Source organism: Aquarana catesbeiana, linkage group LG02, assembly GCF_042186555.1.
Source record: "Aquarana catesbeiana isolate 2022-GZ linkage group LG02, ASM4218655v1, whole genome shotgun sequence".
Classification (NCBI taxonomy): domain Eukaryota; kingdom Metazoa; phylum Chordata; class Amphibia; order Anura; family Ranidae; genus Aquarana; species Aquarana catesbeiana.
The window spans coordinates 319,907,601-319,926,745 of record NC_133325.1 but is presented as its reverse complement, the minus strand read 5'-3'; the positions used below and the strand labels follow the sequence as shown (position 1 = coordinate 319,926,745).

The 19,145-nt window shown below is 43.1% G+C and overlaps 1 protein-coding gene across 1 annotated transcript in view; it reads left to right on the top strand.

The window, feature by feature from the left end:
• Positions 1-341: 341 nt before the first annotated feature.
• Positions 342-19,145, top strand: part of SLC9A2 (solute carrier family 9 member A2) — a 135,250-nt gene continuing 116,446 nt past the window's right edge. The window contains exon 1 of the mRNA XM_073614757.1: positions 342-730. Within this exon, the coding sequence (XP_073470858.1) occupies positions 457-730 (274 nt within the window). The 5' untranslated portion in view covers positions 342-456. The remainder of the gene's footprint in view (positions 731-19,145) is intronic.

Here is a 19,145-nt window from a genome sequence, read left to right as displayed (position 1 = left end):
GGCCTTATATAATGAGCTCTGTATATGTCTTGTACCCAGGACTTGCCTTATATAATGAGCTCTGTATATGTCTTGTACCCAGGACTAGCCTTATATAATGAGCTCTGTACTTGTCTTGTACCCAGGACTGGCCTTATATAATGGGCTCTGTATATGTCTTGTACCCAGGACTGTCCTTGTATAATGATCGGTGTAGATTTTATACCTAGGACTGTCCTTATATAATTATCTGTGTAGATTTATACCTAGGACAGTCCTGATCCATGCAGCTCCTTACAGTCATACTTGTGGCAGGACTAGATGACAGGGAGGAGGAGTGCCGGGCTGTGGGCGGCTCTTGCTGTGCTCAGCACCTGTTCTTAGTGTAATGAGTCTAGGGACAGGAGGAAGGAAGTCAGGGAGAGCTCTGCTAACCTGAGCCTGGCACAGCGCAGAGAGAATGTACTGGGAGCATGCATGATCCTTCTCCTCCATAGAGGACACATCTACAGAATGATGGATCTTTCACCCAGGACTGGACTCTGTTACCTCCTGCTGTGTCTGCTCACCTTCACTCCAATAGAAGGTTTATCCTCCTCCGGGACCAGCAATCCAGTGGATCAGTCTACCCCCCACCATGGGGTCACCCCTGCTGAGACTAGGCTGCCAGTCTTCACCCTGGACTACCCCCATGTGCAGATCCCCTTTGAGATCACACTGTGGATCCTGCTGGCTTCCTTGGCTAAGATCGGTGAGTAGATCGATGTTTTCCTGTCTAGAAATCACTTTGTATCCTTGTAGACAGGCATGGAAAAAAATCAGAATAGTATCCTTCCGAGATCAATGATACTGTATAAGGGCTGGATCGATAATCCATCATTCATATGGGAAGGGGCTAGAAGTCCACGCAGAACTACTGAGGGTTTAACTCAATGAATGACTTTTTAGAGTTTGTAAGTTATATCAAGAGGAACATTTTTGAGAACAAGGAATCTATTCAATGATCGATTGTATATTATGTGTATCAAATATATATATATATATATATATATATCATATCAGTGTTATGCTTGTATACTGTATATATATATATATATATATATATATATATATATGTGTGGTCTTCAGAAAGCTTCCACACTTTTTGTATATATAGTTTTAAAAAAGTGCAGAAACCTTTATATATATATATATATATATATATATATATATATATATATATATATATATACAGATATATATAAAATTATATTTTATTGTATATAAATACGTATTGGTGATTGATTTACTGGTTGGTAGAAATTACGATCAGAAGAATGAAAGGAATGGTCAATATCAATACACATCACACATATGGTGGACACTTTATTAAATTATCAAATTATTTTCTGATCGATCTGTTCTTATAGGAGTAATCGATCTATAGTTGACAACACACTTGGTCGATATGTCACACACAGGAAAGTGCATTTTTATTGATAGTTAAGATATGGTTGTAATTTACAAATGTAAGCTATCAATAGCGTCTATGTTTCCATCATACAATTTTATAACCCGATGGAAATAGATTGTATTCATGAACAAAGCATCTCAGTGCTGCTGATGCAAAATGATTGATAATATTCCACCTTGACTGATTGGCTCATTTTGATTGAATCCGAAATTGGTCTAAAATGCTTGCAAGTGAAGTTGCACCTGTTCGATTGTTTGCAGATTCAATCTATGTGATCATTTGGGTACAAAAATCAAAGCGTGTATGGCCACTATTAGCGATCATATCTACTGATCTATGTACTTTCCTACAATAGATTTTCCATCCAGACCAATCAGAATAATTTTGATGAAAATCAATCGAATTTGCCTTAAATCAATCCGTAACACGGTATAGGGTTGGTTTATTAAAGGCAAATAGACTGTGCACTTTGCAAAGTGCAGTTGATCCAGAGCTTCGTAAATGAGCAGGAGCTCTGCTGACTTCCATCATCCAATCAAGTGCAAGCAAAAATACCTTTTTTTTTAATTTTCCTTGCATGTGATTGGGTAGCTGTAGTACAGTGAAACTTTACCACATTTACTAAGCTCTTGAGGAATTGCCTTTGCAGAGTGCACAGTCTATTTGTCTTTAGTAAATCAACCCAATGTGTCTTTCCAGTAATTTTTACATTTGATCTTATTGTTCGACTCTGAAGATTGTTGCATGTATGGTAAGTAACCATTAGATGAACATCAGAAAAATGAATCAGTGGAAGACATGACAATCTTTTTGTATCTCTCTGTATCCATCGTTAGATAATAGAATGATACCTATGGACATTTCCTGTACCTGGAGGTATCATTGCACTATCTGGCACCCTCACAGGATGATTCGGTAATGAAAACTATTACTGTGTAAAGAATGATTCTTTACACAAGGGATTATTAGTCTGAGGAATCGATCTACTGCCTTGTGCCTATGAGTGGCCTTAAAATCATTTACTGAGTTGTTAAAGCTGAACTCTGGGCAAACAGCCACACATATAAGGGGGCTGTTTTGACTGCCAAAGAATTTGTATTCCTGTCCACCCAGTCATGAAATTTACACAGCTCTGTCTCACAGCATAAGCCTGTTTAGCAGGGGAGGGGACCTGATCTTTCTCTGCTGCAGTTTCACTTCTTACAAATTCCCCCCTTCCCTACGTCAGACAGTGAGGCTGCATTCACACCTCTGTGTTTTGAATCGCGGGCAGATTCGCGGCGATTCTGCCAGTGATTTCAAAGCATAGAGTTGTGAATTACAAATCGCAGGAAGCACATTTGAGGTGCCATTTATTTGAATTGGACCTAAAAACGCAGTGCGGTTCTACCGCGATTATCATGCTGCAATCATGGCAACCCGCATCGCGTGAAGCATGTCACCAAAAAGCAGCTCCTGAACTTTTTTGTCCGACAAGCTTCACACGATGCGGGTTGCCGCAGTTGCAGCGCGATTTATTGCGTGACATTGCGGCAGAACTGCTCCGCAATTTTAGGTGCCAGTCAAATGAATGGCATCTCAAATGTGCGTTTTGCGATTCATCATTCGCTCCTCGGCACTTTGAATCGCGGCAAATCTGCCCACGATTTAGAACGCTGAGGTGTGAATGCAGTCTGAGTGGAGAAGCAGCCTAAACATGAACTGATCTCTCATCTGTCACTGCTCTCTCCTCCTGTCAGTATGCTTTGCACTACAGCACTACAACCAGATTGGCTCCTTGTGCCCCCTTCTCTGGGCTCTGCTGTACAAAAACTGTAGAGTAACCTGCAAGAGGCTGATACAAAGTCATTCGTTTAAAAATACATTGACTTTTGTATTAATGGTAACAGCTGTGTTCATTTTCACCTTTTATATCTGCCTGCAGTTCAGCTTGGAAAGGCAAGGTGCTAAAGCTTAGCAAGGACTACAAAAGCCTTTAGGGCTCATTTACACCAGATGCAGTTGAATGAGTTTATAAATGCAGTATGAATGCATATGCAAGGAAAATACCATTGCTGTGTTTTCCTGTGTTTTTGAAAAGCGCAGCATGCTGCATTTTTCTTGCATGCAATGGCGATTTTGTATTGAGGGGGGTGCGCTGCAGCCACAGACTAAGCATTTGGCTTGCGTTTGTGGTGCAGTCCTATTGGTGCTGCCTGCTAATCTCTGCATGTTGCTTGTAAATTATGGCACTGCTTTAAAAAGCAGCCGCAGTATGCTCCTTCGACTAGCACCATGTCTGCTTGTGGGTGGGCAAGGAGCAGTAAAAATGTGGACCAACCACCTGTTTTTACCATCCTGTGCCCCCCCCCCCCCCCCCTGTTTAAAAGGAGCCTTACAGCTATTGGGTGTGTGTGTGTGCCAAGTTATCCACCCAGCTTAGTATTATATGAGCTCTCCTGCGTAATAATATGTTACATCATGTTTAATTTTAGACTGTACACCTGGGTTTAGGTTGGATCACCTGTAATCTCATTGACACAACCCATTACTGGGCAGTTAGCAGGGAGAAAGATGCAGAGTCTTGATCGACAATTACAAAGCAGCATGAATTCTGTTTATTGATTCAATGTATGACACGGCACCCTGAGCTCCTCCCTAATGGGAACTGAATTCCTCCCAGGACGTTGGGTTCCACCGTACTGTTTATCAGAAAGGACTATCTCTGTTTATGCCTGTTACTGATTCAAAGCTAAAGGCTTACTTTTAAATGTATCTACATTTTTACAAATAAATCACCTTTAGGTCCCGTTCGCAGTTGAGTTTATTGGAATCATGGGTAGAATTGCGCGATTCCACCTGCAATTTCAGAATTGCAGCAAAACGTGAAATGTGCTTGTGGTGTCATTATTTCATTATTTCTTAATGGCACCCCGAGCGTGGTGCGATTTTGCCTTGATTGACATGCGACGAAACGCACTAAAATTGTGACAAAACACACAACGCCAAATGCCCCTGGCTCAAAATTTGGTACATGAGCTTCTTTGATTTTTTTTGGAGTGGAGGGAGGCCAATTCAAAATGAATGGTGCCACTCCAAAAAACGTGCCACCAACATGACAGTGGCAGTCCCGATCCTACTCTTCTTGGGTCCTCTACCAGTGCTCCAGGGCCCTCCCTCCTGCCTAGTGCCTCCATAGAAAGCAGTTTGCTATGGGGGCACCCAAGCAGGCTTGCTCCCGAGTTACTGCTCTGTGTGTCCATTCACCACGCCCCTGCTCTCTCCACATTGGCCCATTGGCTGTGACTGACAGTAGCTGAATCAATGGCTACTGCTGTGGTCTCAGCCAATGAGGAGGTAGAGACTTGGGGAAGTCGAGACTCTCGTGCATATTGCTGGGTCAAGATAGGGCTCAGGCTAGTTTTAGGGTGGGCTGGGAGACCTGCTGCACACAGAAGGTTTTTCTGTATTCTATGCCGGAAGGTACTGTAAAAAACCTTATGCCTTTACAGCCACTTTAAGTCCACTTCTATAGGCTGCCTGCACACAGCTCTGAGGTACATCTGCCAGCAGCTCTGCATGGAGGGTGACACTATTCGGCTGTCTGAATGAGCCCTTTAGAGAGGTGGCAGCACAACACCAGTCTGATAGGCCTGTCAGAGCCTGTCAGAGTGGGGAGTAAATTACGTTATATTCATGATTGCAGCCCCCCTAGACTCAATAAGCAGTAAAAACTTGAAGTGTGGAGGGGCCCTACTACAAGGGTACATTTTGCCTCATTTCCAGAGTTAAAGTGATACTAAAGTCTTGTTTATTATTAAAAAAAAAAAAATAACAAACATGTTATACTTACCTGCTCTGTGTAACTGTTTTGCACAGAGCAGCCCAGATCCTCCTCTTCTCAGGTCCCTCGCTGGCGCTCCTGGCCCCTCCATCCTGCTGAGTGCCCCCACAGCAAGCAGCTTGCTATGTGGGCACCTGAGTTGAGCCGCTGCTCTGTGCGTGTCCATTCAGACATGGAGCCGCGGCTTGGCCCCACCCCCTCAGTCTCCTGATTGGCTCACTGGCTGTGAGGGGCCAATGGCTCCTGCTGCTAAAAGCCAATCAGGAGTGCGAGTCCCCAGTGAGACAAGGCTCTCATGGACATCGCTGGATGGAGAAGGGGCTCAGGTAAGTATTAGGGAAGGCTGCTGCACACAGAAGGTTTTTACCTTCATGCATAGAGTGTCTTTACAACCACTTTAAGCTTTTTAAAATTCTTTATTTAGATAAGGAATACGATAACACAAAGACCATAACATTGGTGTACATACAGCGGAGCATGTTAACATACACGACCATACGCACAAATAGTAAAATGTCAGTGATGAAAAACCCAAAATTAAGATCCAAGTCGTGGGCCTCAGAGTCTAGGAAACCTCTACATCCCGTACAATTTTGGACGTTAAACACCGTTTAATTCGAAGTGTAAGGAGAATAAGTACGACCCAGGGGGTTAAACATCAGAGGATAGTGGAGATAAAGTAAAAAAAAAAAAGTAAGTAAGGATAAGAAAGAAGGTGGGCGGGAGTCTCTCCAGACATCTCCATTCCCAGGGGAGTCAAGTTACCAGTTCCACATGCTCCTCAGAATAAATAAACTCGTGCCAGTAAAACCATTTATTGAGGAACTTCTCATGAAGGCCTCCATCTGTGCCCACCAAGTCCTCCATTGCACTAATTTGGGCTACTCTTTTCAACCAGATGGCTGCATCTGCTTCTAGAACATTGGAATGCAGCTCTTCACTGCTGTGAGTAGGAGAGGTAGAACGGATCTCCTATAGATCTTGCTTGGGATCTCGTGGTGGTGCAAGAGGAAGAATGCGGGGGGAATATTGCAGCTCACAGTCTGTGAACTTCTGGACAATGCGATGTACCTCGGTCCAAAAGGGAAGCAGAAGACGACAAGACAAGAAGATGTGTAGGAGGGAACCCGGTTCCTCCCCACACCTTCAACACAAAGCTGAGCACTGTGGGAACATCTTCTGAATCCTCACTGGCGTATAATAGCACCTTGTCAGCACTTTATATCCAGCCTCTTGATGGTTAGTGCAGACCAAAGTTTTACACGAGAAGAGAAGAAGTCTTTCCACTTGCTTATCGGTAAGTTGTAGTCCCAGTTCGTGCTCCTATTTAGATATATAGGGAGGTCTAAATTCCGGGGGTGGAGATATTAGCAAATGATAGGTAGTCAGTCGCCTCCTGAAGGGCTCCGGGAGGAATAAAGATCTAATGATGTGGGCCAACTGTATTTTTTGCCAGAAAGAAAGACCCGACAGAAACAAATCCTCCATGATTTGTTGCCTGGTCATCCACTTACCATTCATGAGATAGTGGCGGACCTGGGATAGATCGGCCCCTATCAGCCCATGAAATCCTGGGTCGTTAAGTCCAGGGTTAAAAGCAGGGTTCTCGATGACAGGGGTGAGCGGCCAGGGAGTGGGCAATATGGAAAAGTCTTGGAATGCTTTCTGGGAGATCCGCCACATCTCCCCAACTGTAGGATGGTCCAGTATCCAGTCAGGCCCCCAGCAAGGATCTGTTCCACTCCTACCCACTGTTTCAGAGGACCAAGACGACACCACTCCAGAATTTGTGACAAATGGTACGCAGTATGATAGAGGTGATATCCGACAGAGCCATGCCTCCCAACAGCTTAGGCAATTGCAGAATAAATTGAGCCAGCCTTGGGGGTTTATGGGCCCAGAGGAACATGACAAGAGCACGGTTCACCGCCCTAAGGAAATAATTCAGGATCTGGACGGGAAGGGCATGCAGATGGTATAACAGCCGTGGCATAATGTTCATTTTAACTATGCTACACCACGCGAACCAGGAAAACAGGCCATAAGGCCAGCACTGAAGGTCTTTTTAAGGGCCATCAACAGGGAAGGAAAGTTGAGGGGGAAAATATCTTCGACCCTACTTGGCAAAAGAATGCCCAGATATTAGATGTGTGATACCACCCACTTAAAGGGAAAATCTGCCCAAAGTAGCGTAACTAGGAAAGTCGGCAGGGGGACGTTCAACGCCTCAGGTTTCTGAAAGTTAATTCTGAAAAAAGATAGTGCTCCATATATCTTCAATTCCAACAACAGGTTTGGGATGGACACCAGGGGGTTGGTCATGAAGAACAATAAGTCATCCGCGAACGCCGCAATTTTTGGGAATAGAGTGTCATCCAAGCGTAGGCCCTAGATATTGGGATTATCCCTGACTAAGCGAAGAAAGGGCTCAAGGGTCAAGATAAATATCAAGGGGGACAGAGGGCACCCCCGTCTCATCCCATTAGCTATCCCGAAGGATGCAGAAAGGTGGACATTCACCTTGGGTCGACAGGCCTGAGTAAATGGTCTGTACCCAGTTCATCATCCGTTGTCGCAGACCCACCCAGCGAAGGGTTTCCAGCAGGAAGGGCCAAGTCACCCTATTGAACGCCTTCTCAGCGTCGGCCGAGAGGAGCAGAATACAGATCTTTCGAGTCCGAGCCACTATCAGGTTAATTGCCTTTGTAGTGTTGTCCTGAGCCTCCCTCGTGGGTACCAATCCCACTTGGTCAGAGTGGACCAATTGAGGGATCAAATCCATTAAGCATATCGAGAGAATTTTGGTGAAGATTTTCAGATCCACATTCAGGAGGGATATTGGTCGATAGTTTCGACAGTGGAGAGGATCTTTGCCCTCTTTGGGGATCACAGTAATGAAAGCCAGCAGCGTGTTTTCCGGGGGGGTCACCCCTTCCCCCGGGGCATTGTACGCCTTGTGAAAATGTGGAGTCAGAAGATCTCCAAAGGTCCTATAGTACAAAAGGGAGTACCCATCTGGGCCCGGAGCCCTGCCCGATTGCATTGCCAGAGCCACTTCATCAGCGGAGATAGGGGCTTCCAAAGTGGACAGGTCTTCGTCAGACAGGCGAGGCATTGCTGACCTTTGCAGGTATTCCCGTATAGCTGTCCATTCAGACGATTTCTCCCTGTTAGAGGTCGGGTTCGGGAGGTTGTAAAACGAGGTGTAATAACTGCGAAATAGGTCAGCTATCTCCTCCGTAGCATGGACTATAGAGTGGCTATCACTAAGAAGTTCAGGGACAAATGTTCAAGCATGTTGGGCCCTCAAGGCCCTTGGTTACTGTTTTCCGCACTAGTTACTATGTTCGTAGAACGTTCATTTGCTCTTAGCAATCATGACCTTAGCCCTGACTAAAGCCAGGGAAGGCAGTTGGTTTCTCAGTTTGGTAAGGTCAGTTTAAACCTGAGCAGCCAGCGATTCTTTATGTTTAGCCTCCAGCGACCTGATCTTTTCCAGGAGATAGGCAGTTTGCTGGGTCCTGGCCCTCTTGAGCCGAGATCCAATCTTAATCAGGATTCCCCTGATGTAGCTTTTCTGCGCCTCCCAGACCATCATGGGAGCACTATCTGGGCCTACGTTGGAAGAGAAAACGTTTCTTAGTTTCCTAGAGACTTCTTCAACGACCTCGGGGGTCTTAATAAGAGAGTCTTTAAGCTTTCACATCTACTGTTTGGGGATGGGAGGCAACAAGTCAATGTCCACTGAAACTGGTCCGAGAAGGTGATGGAACCAGTAGAGGCGGACGTAACCCTAGATAGGAGTGCCTGGGGCACCATAAAGAGATCAATTCTGGTGTAGGAGTAATGGGGGTGAGAGTAAATAGTGTAATCTCTTTGCGTCGGATTCAGTACTCTCCATACATCAACAAGATGGAAGGCATAAAAGTTCTTCAAAAGTTTCAGAGCCGCATAAGAGACCTGAGAGGCACTTCTGGACATGTCAAGGGTTGGGTCCATGGTGAAGTTCATGTTTTCCCCTAGGAGAACTGCACCCTCCGCAAAGTCACTTAGCTTGGTCAGAATTGGTTCCAAGAACTCAATTTTATTTGAGTTAGGGAGGTAAAGGTTCACCAGAGTGACCACGGAGCTGCCCAAGGTCCCCTTCACGAACAAGGCACGACCCTCAACATCACTCCACTGATCCCGCACCACCCACGGAGTTGTGCTATGTACCAAACTACTCACTCCCTTGAACTCAGAGTCAGACGAGCAGCCGTGGTAAGCCGTCGGGAAGAAGCGATCATGGAGTCTCTGGATTTTATTGGCATGGATATGAGTCTCCTGGAGGAAGCATACATGAGCTTTCATATGTTTCTGGTTGGAAAGCACTCTCCGGGGTATTCAACTTCTTCAGATTAATAGAAACGAGGCGAAGAGGCTTTGGTGTATCAGCGGTCATGGAGGGGATTAGTGGAGGCTAAAGGAGAGGAGAAAAAAAAAGGGGGGGGGGGTGGGAGAAGGGAAAGGGGGAGAAGAAATAGGAGGGTAGAAGTAGAGGACAGAAGGAAAAAAAATTACAGATTGCTAATACGTATGGTGTAGAGGAGACCTAGTCTCAGGGAACCACAGTAGCTCACGAAGTGAACCACCCTCGGGATGCAGCCCTACGTGGGGATCAAAAACTCCCTATCCTGACCCAAGCCACCATAATATGCATAACAAGAAGTGATAAACAAGTGGCTAATATGCCCAGCCCAGGAGACACTGCGGTCCTGAAACAGATGTTCAGGCGCACAGTGTAGTGCAGTGTGAGGATCCACATAATACAACAGTAGAAAATACATAGCTTGAAGTTACAAATACAATTAGCAGTTAAAACCAGATGCCTATAATTAGGAATGGACCCCCCCAGATCATAGCATGAAGGATGAAAAACCGTCCAGCCCAAGGGGGGAAGAGGGGGGAGGGAAGGAGGAGGGGGAAGAGGAGGGAAAGAGGGGGGGAGAGGGAAGATGGGTGGGGGGAGGAGGAAAAGAGGGGGGGGAGACTGAGGAAAGGGGAGGAGAGGAGGGGTAAGAAGATAGGGGGCGGGCCAGTCAGTGAAAGCAAGCTATACAGACACACCACACAGTTTGAACATAATCCAATCCCACATGGTTACCCGGAAGACCCCAGCCTTCCCCCATCAATCCACCATGTGCTAAAATAAAATTGTACCCCACCAATTTCTATACAACTGTCTCCTTTATTAAGGCAGAACTACACTGCATCTGAGCACCACAAACCAAAAACACTTTTTAATTAATTTTAGTATTCAAAGCAAAGTCACCCATCCACCAATGTTTCCATTTTGCTGGGCAGTTACTTTAAAAAACACCCCCCCTAGCATTTCTATCTGTGGCTATCTTAAGTAAGGGCAGATGATTCATGTAGCACTTACTTCCTGGAATCCATCTGTCCTTAGCTCAGACATGCAGGCAGGAGGGTGTGCTTAGCTAAAAAAAAACCTCCTCCTCCCCTGAAGACTCCTGGGATGTATGACATCATTTGCTTAGGCATAGAAAGCAGGAAGTAACTGAAGAAATGTAAAAAAAAACTTTAAAACAAGAAAATATAATATATTTTCCTATCTATTTACTAATGTTAGCAGCATAAGGATTACAAATAGCCAGTATTGATTGAGAGAGTGCCGTTTCACTTTAATGGTCCTGTAAACTCTTTTTAATTAAATTTGATTTTTTCTTATGTCGTGTTTTTCTGCCTCCTTGTAGCATCCTTTGTAGGCTCCCAAACCTCTCCATTTCCCTTACTTCTGTTTGTTTGAAATAAGCAGTGCATGTTAGTTGCAGTCATGTACACTGCAAATCCCATAGTGGGGACTGTGGGTCCATCTCAGCAGGAAAAAAAAGGGGGGGGGGGGGGGTGGCAACATTTATACATACAGTTGGGCCATGAGGAATGAACATAGCCACCATGTAACAGAAAGTCAGGAAAGTCAAGTATTTATTTATGCTGAATTTGTCTGCAACCTCCCGGCAGAAAGTTACAGCAAAATATTATATTATAATAATCTGCCCATGTGCATGCAGCTTTAAATTGATTTTTTTTTTAACCAGAGTTTAGTGTCATATCCAGTCTGGAGTGTAATTGATACCTGTATGTTGCAAAAAAAAGTAATAAATAAATAGTCCACAGGTTGTGACCTAATGCCGCGTACACACGGTCGGACTTTTCAGCTACAAAAGTCTGACGGACGCCGACGGACCAAGTCCGGCGCATAATCCGATCGTGTGTGGGCTTCCCCGGACTTTCAGCAGACTTTTCCAGCTGCAAATCTGACGGACTTTAGATTTGGAACATGCTTCGTAACTCCGCTGGACCCAGAAATCCACTCGTCTGTATGCTAGTCCAACGGACAAAAACCCACGCTAGGGCAGCTATTGGCTACTGGCTATCAATTTCCTTATTTTAGTCCGGTGTACGTCATCACGTACGAATCCGTCAGACTTTGATGTGATCGTGTATAGGCAAGTCCGGTCATTAGAAAGTCTGTTGAAAGTCTGCCAAAAGTCAGTCGAAAGTCTGTCGGATGGGCTTTCGGGCTTTTGTAGCTGAAAAGTCCGACCGTGTGTACGCGGCATTAGTGCTTTTCTTTTCTGTAGAAATAAAAACTGTTAGAGTGATGGAGACATTGATGCTGGCTGCATGAACAGCACTGATTAATATAATTGTTTTTTTTACTGTAGCTTGAAATGTCCAATAAAAACATATAGAATGCAATGCTGTATATGAGGCTTATTTTTAGTATATAAAAAAAAAAAATCTTCAGTGTTTTAGGTTATTGCAGAGAAGTAACAGGATACTAGTGTAGTTCATTAAGTGCCCATTGACAATAGAGGGTGGCGTCATGTGCAGGCATGATCTGACTGCCCCCAGGCCAATTGTTTGGGTTTATTCCAACAGAGAACCGCTGTGTTTGAGGTTATCTCAGGAGAAATAATAGTGACTGGACAGGTTTTTTTTTAATTGCCCCGTTGCCTGACACAACGTTGGCTGGCAGTGTCTACTGGTACAAAGTAAAAGTGACAGTGTCACTCAACCAAGCTTAAATTGTGCTGGACTTCACCAAAAGTAGTGCAGGCAATACTTTATAAAACACACAGGGACCAGATTGCATGGCACTATTGTACCATGTAATCCAGCGCAGGCAAATGCACTTGCGTTTGGGATGTCGTTACGTTAACACTGACACCCGCTGCAGATCGCAAGTGCATTGCAATTTGAATGCGGTGTGGGTAACACACATTGGAACGCGGGTTTTCTGCATTGTGTTCTGCTGTGAACTGTCCTTTAAAGCAGAACAAAAAAGAAACATTTTTATTTTCATTCTGGATAGAATAAGGGAGGGTTATAACCCCGGTCAGTTTTCTTGCCATCTGTGTGCCACTGGGGAGATTTTCCTTCATTTCCTGTCCCACAGCCAACACAGAGGAAATCCCTCCAAAGTGAGGCAATCTCTGGTTGTTAACAGGACCACCAGAACTAGTGTCCCAATTCAAAGATTTCCCTTCTATTACTTTTCTGCAAGCAACCCAACGTTTCTGATTTTCGTTTACTTACATTCTCAATGATAACAATAACCAAATATGAAGGGTGAAGCTTTCTAACAGGGACACAGACAGCAATAAAAACCTGACAGATCTTTTAACCCTTCTCCACTCCATAACGAAAAAAAAAAAGAAAAAAAAAAGAGTTTTACCTTTAATTATGAACACATACAGCATGCATTAACCTATATCAGGGATATGCACTTAGCGGACCTCCAGCTGTTGCAGAACTACAAGTCCCATGAGGCATAGCCCCAAGCATGACACCCAGAGGCAGAGGCATGATGGGCCTTGTAGTTTTGCAACAGCTGGAGGTCCGCTAATTGCATATCCCTGACCTATATACTGTAAATGGGCCCTTACAGTTCATCTAAAGCCAAACATTTTGTTTAGCTTTGGATAAAGTGTGGAAGGCTAAAACCCTTGTGAGTTTTGTCCTGCTATTGCTCCCATAGGAATAGGATCAGGGAAACAGATTCCATGATTTCTAGTATAGGGAAGAGAACTATAGCTAGAAAATCGGATTATTTTTTCTTAGCAACCATCACTACTTATGTAATATTTTACATACATTATTCTCAGTCTGACTTCTATATAAAGTAAGTGCAATGTGAAGTAACCCATGGCAGCAATGTAGATATTATTTCTGGATGACCATTTACAGTTTCTGGGCATAGTCATTGCATTTTCATTTGAATATCACATATTTACATACTGGGCTTTCCATTTTTCAGCAGAGTAGGATATGACCAGAGAATCACAGTGAATGATAGTATATTGTCATGATACATTGTGCTATATGTGAATGTTTGGAGAGTCGGGTGATTTGGTTTAAGGATAACTATACTTTTAACATTCCCAGATAAAACATTTTTTTCTAGTTTTGCAGAGTGTGAAATGATTGGAATCCATGCCTAGTTTTTACTGTGGCAGGAACACACATTAAAAATGTGTTTTTTAGTGCAGCAGGTGAAGGCTAGATCACCAGTTAGTTTTTTGTTTTATAGTCACCTGTCCTTGCTTCTGCCAGATCTTTTCTGTGCTGTGCTGGGATTTCCCATTTGGGCTTCTTCTTCTAATGCTGTGTACACATGACCGGACTTTCGACCGACTAAAGCACGTCGACTTTTCAACTGACTTTTCGACACACAATCACACCAAAGTCCGACGGATTCGACCGTGATGACGTACAACCAGACTAGAATAAGGAAGTTCATAGCCAGTAGCCAATAGCTGCCCTATAGCTGCCCTAGCGTTGGTTTTCATCCGTCGGACTAGCATACAGAAGAACGGATTTTTCGACCGGACTCGAGTCCGTCGGAAAGATTTGAAACATGTTCTAAATCTAAAGTCCGTCACATTTGCAACAGAAAAGGTCCGCTGAAGGTCCGATGAAGCCCACACACAGTCGAATTGTCCAACGGATTAGTTCCGTCTGACGAGTTTGGTCGAAAAGTCCGGCCGTGTGTACACGGCATTAGTGTATGCAGAAATTATGTATCAAAAACATGGGTGTGTTAAATCTTTGGTTTTCTGTTTTTTGTGTTTTTTTTTCTCAGATCTTTTTTTTTCAAATAACTGTTTTATTAGTTGTCGCAGCAATAGAAAACAGTACAAGAATATGGTCAAAGTGCAACAGTTGCCAAAGTAACATGAAGGGAAAAGCCTCCTTTGCGATCATCAAAAGACATTACAGCTTCAATAAAAACATTGAATTTGAACAGTAGTGCTTAGTACTGGATTTCTGGATCCATATATAACATAGCATAGAAAATTGTTTAATACTAGAACAAAAGGAGAGAAAAAAAGAGAGAGAAAAAACAAGAAGAAAAGGGGGGAGGAAAAGAAGAGTGGAAAAAATAGGGGGGTGGCAATAAAGAGAAATAAAAGGATTACCGCTTTAGCACCGACGCCGGCTCATGGTGGGTCCTCCCGAAGATGTCACAACCCTTAGACCTCATGGCGGTCCTCCAGCCTATCCCGCATCCTAGCTGTCATTTTTTCCATGAGCTCAACATCCTTGACCCTAGCATGGAGGGCTTCTGGGGAGGGTGGGGAGCGCTTTTTCCAGTGAAGGGCAACCAGACAGCGTGCTGCTGTGAGGACGTGTCTGAGTAACTTCTTATGTGGTTTAGCAATTTTTAATGGGGAGAGGCCCAACAGGAAGAATTTCAGTGTCATGGGTATCGGCCCTCCGAAGAGGCAAGTCAGTAGATGTTGTGTTGAGCTTTCTCAGATTTTTGATACACATCCTCCTAGTACTACTTGGTGAGTCCACATATTTTATTCCAGCAGGATTCCCATATGTTTTTGTCTGTTGGTACATCAATCATGTATGCCAATGGTAGATAGCCTTTATATAGGAAGTAATGCAGATTATTTCAAGCACGTGCAGAAGATGCCTTGCTGGGAGATATTGCAATGGTGGCTGGGTTGCTTTAAGGTTGTTAGCCTGTGTCTGTCCTTAAGAGGGTGCTGGTCAATGCAGGGGGTCTTTTAAGTTATTTTTTAATTATTCAGGACTCCAGAATTTGCTGATCCCAGTACATGGTAGACTATACACAGGGCCATTTGCTATGTTTTTTTACAACTTTATCAAAGAAAGCAGTGATGACTGAGGGCCTTGCAACTTTGGGTTGGGCTGGGAAGAGTAAAGCCCCGTACACACGATCAGACTTTCCGACAACAAAACCGTGGAATTTTGTCTGAAGGCTGTTGGCTCAAACTTGTCTTGCATACACAGAGTCACACAAATGTTGGCCAACAAATACGAATGTAGTGACGTACTAGACATACTACGTGGTTTTTCAGCTCTTTTGCGCCAACCTTTGGGCTCCTTCTGCTAATTTCGTGTTAGTAGAAGTTTGGTGAGTGTTGATTCACGCTTTTCTTTTTGAGTTTTTCATTTAGCGCTTTACAGTTTGTTACTGAATGGCCGTTCGTCAACCAGACATGTTGCGGAATCAGAGGAGATAACGTGTTATTATTGGCCTTGGAGTTATTGCTTTGACATTTTTTTTTGGTTGAATAATGATTTGATTTGGTATATTTTCTAGATTTTTGGATGCACAGAATGTACTTTTTGGTTAAGTTCTATTGGCAGATAGCATGCCTAATTTTTTTATTTTTTTTTCTTAATACACAATTAAAAAATTGTGGAGAATACTCCCAAACTGTCAAATGACAGTTTGAGAGTAAGCAGTTACATTTTAAAAAACACAATGTAAAATTAACAAGGGACATCAATATAGTTGTATGTTTGATCTTATAAACTACGGGATAATGTTGTTGTGGTAACTTGCACAAATAAAAAAAAACAAAACATAATAATATTATTCTTGATATCACTAGAAAAAAAAGCCTTTGAAAATTAGTTTGCAATAACTCCATCAGTATCACCAGCAAAGCAGCTTCATTATTATCCCATTAAAGAAGAAGAGAATGTGCGCTGCATTTTGAGATTTTATAATTTGCCGCGTCACGAATGTTAATTCTCCATTACGAATGCTAGTTTAGACTGACCGCATCTGCTTCCGAGCATGTGTGTTTGTACTTTGGACTTTTGTCCGACAGACTTGTGTACACACAAACGGAAAATCCGACAACACACATTTGTTGGTAGAAAATTTGAAGACATGCTAGCCAACATTTGTTGGCGGAAAGTCCAACAACAAATGGCCGATGGAGCATACACACGGTCGGATTTTCCGTCTACAGCCTGACATCCAACATTTCCCGTCAGAAAATCTGATTGTGTGTACGCGGCATAAGAGTAGCACTTTGACAGCACTTCCTAATTGTTTGCTATTGGTAACTGCACTTGACACTTTTGCTTTTGCCTCATCCAATAAGCTAGATCAGACTTTTTAAACCAGGGTGCCTTGAGGTTTCTTCCGGGGTGCCTTGGTAAAATGCCTACAATTCATCAAAAACTGTATGCAAGCCACCAGGTGGATCAAGCCTGCCTTTTAGTTACACAAAGCCACAGGTTTTCATTATGCACCATTATGGTTTTCCACACACCGGCATCCTAACAACCAATGATGTCATCAGTTGATAAGGAGATTGTCTGTTGCCTCCACAGCATCCTTGTTTGACCCTCCCCTGCCCCCTCTCCATCAGCACGGGGGTGACATTAGCTGACCGATGGAGAGAAATTGAGGGAGAAGAGAAACATTGGAATACTAGTCAGTACTAGTGTGCAAAAGTGTATTTGCTTTGGAAGAATAAATCACCTCTAACGTGTGTCCTACATGTGGATGTTGTATTTGTGTAAAGCTATTAGAATAGTTTTTACATTTTAGAATGGGGTGCCTCAATAATTGTAAAGGGTGCTTTGACTGAAAAAAGGTTGAGATACACTGAGCTAGACACAGTAGCTAGTGTGTATAAAGTTATAGTGAGTACTGTTTATTACAAATAATAGGCAGAAGCATATTTTTGGGACAGTGGTGTATCATTCACTGTTCTGGAAATGTTTCTTGGAAGGTATTCAGCAATTAATAATTAATGAGCATTTTATACTGCTGAGGCCAAGCAACAGAAATTAAAAATGTAAAAGATCTCTAATAGCATTCATTTGGCAATCCCACTAAAAGTCAGAGCATTAGGCAAATGTCCCCTTTCAGAAAAGAAGAAAAGAAGTTGCACTTCAACTGAAAATGTCTCTTCTATGACTTTATTTGTTTGCAGTTAATCACAAAGAAAAGCATACAATGGATAAATATATGAAATATAACCTCTCTATGTTTCCTTTAATAAATGTATGTCCGTACCTGTATTTTTGGGTGTATGCATTCTTTCAATAGAAGTTGAAGAAAGCTACAATTGGGAACATATATCCATCACTTTACAATGATGGTACTATGGTTTGTTGTTGTTACACAATCCTAGTGACAGAAGCACTCAGTGAAGAAAGACCATTGTGATGGAATTCTCAAGGAGGCTAATTACAGGAGCTGACATAGGTCATATTGCTTCAGTTTTCACTTCCCCAAGGAAAACTATGGACGTTTGTGCAGTGAATGAAGCCACACAGATGTAAGCCAGTTACCTTGCATATTCATGTGGACCTAAAAAAATGATCTGCTATCACCCCTCTTCTGCCCAAGACTTCTATTTAAAAATTGCTCTTTCACCTCCAAATATTTCTCTGTCCTGGAACAAAGTCTTCTGGAGTTTCAGCAGCCATCACCTCTTTTCCTACTTCCCTCCTCAGCCATGTTAATACTGATTTGTGTAAGGAAGAGGATTTAGATTTCTGTTTAGGAAGAGGCAGCCATTCCAAGCCGATACTTATGCCAATCCTTTCCCACAGCTAACAGAGCAGAGCTGGCCTCAGAAGTTGACTGATGGTAAAGAAGAAGAAATGCTATATGTAGGATACATAAGGGGCACATTATTTTTTCTGGGAATAGGCAGCCTAATGTCCCCCATGATATCAGCTCTGTATTAGAAGGCTTAGGAAGTTAGGAGAACATGGATGGGTCTCTAAGAGACACAACTCTAGGAACAAGATAGGTATCTAAGTGGGTAAAGGGTTTTATTTTTTTATTAGCAGCCTCTGAGGGATTAGATAACCTAAAGTAATTTGGTGCTTTAGTTCTGTTTTCATTTATTTTAGGCCACCAGAGGAACATGACAGGATGTGAAAATCTACCAAACTGCATCCAGTCTTTCCAGCTCCTGATCATTACTCTATTATCAGGAACTGTCCCAGTCTTCCTGGTGCATGACTGAGTGGCACCCAGTGCCACGAAATAGGCATCAGCACATATATAAATGGTATACCATCATCAGGGATGCTATTGTTTGACGTCCCTGCTGAGGAACCCAGACAGCATGATGTCGCATCCTGGTTAGGAAAGGCTGCTTTAGGGCTGGAAGTTGATGAGAAGTCACCTGAAGTCTGACTTATATTTTTTGGATATTGATTCAAGCCAAAAGTAAAAAAATATTGTTTTTTTTTCAAAATTGACGAGTTTTTCTTGTTTATAGCGCAAAAAAATAAAAACCACAGAGGTGATAAAAAAACACCAAAAGAAAGCTCTATTTGTGGGAAAAAAGGACATAAATTTTGTTTGTGTATAACGTCGCATGATAGCACAGTTGTCGGTTAAAGCGATGCAGTGCCATCATCACAAAAAATGGCTTGGTCAGAAAGTGGGTAAATCCTTCCAGGGCTGAAGTGGTTAAAGGACCCAATTGAGCTGTCAAACGATGACAGAATGTTGTGTTGTACAGGTCTACAGTGAAACTGGGCAAATCAAACTACCTTGAAGGAGGCTACCCTCAGGCCCAG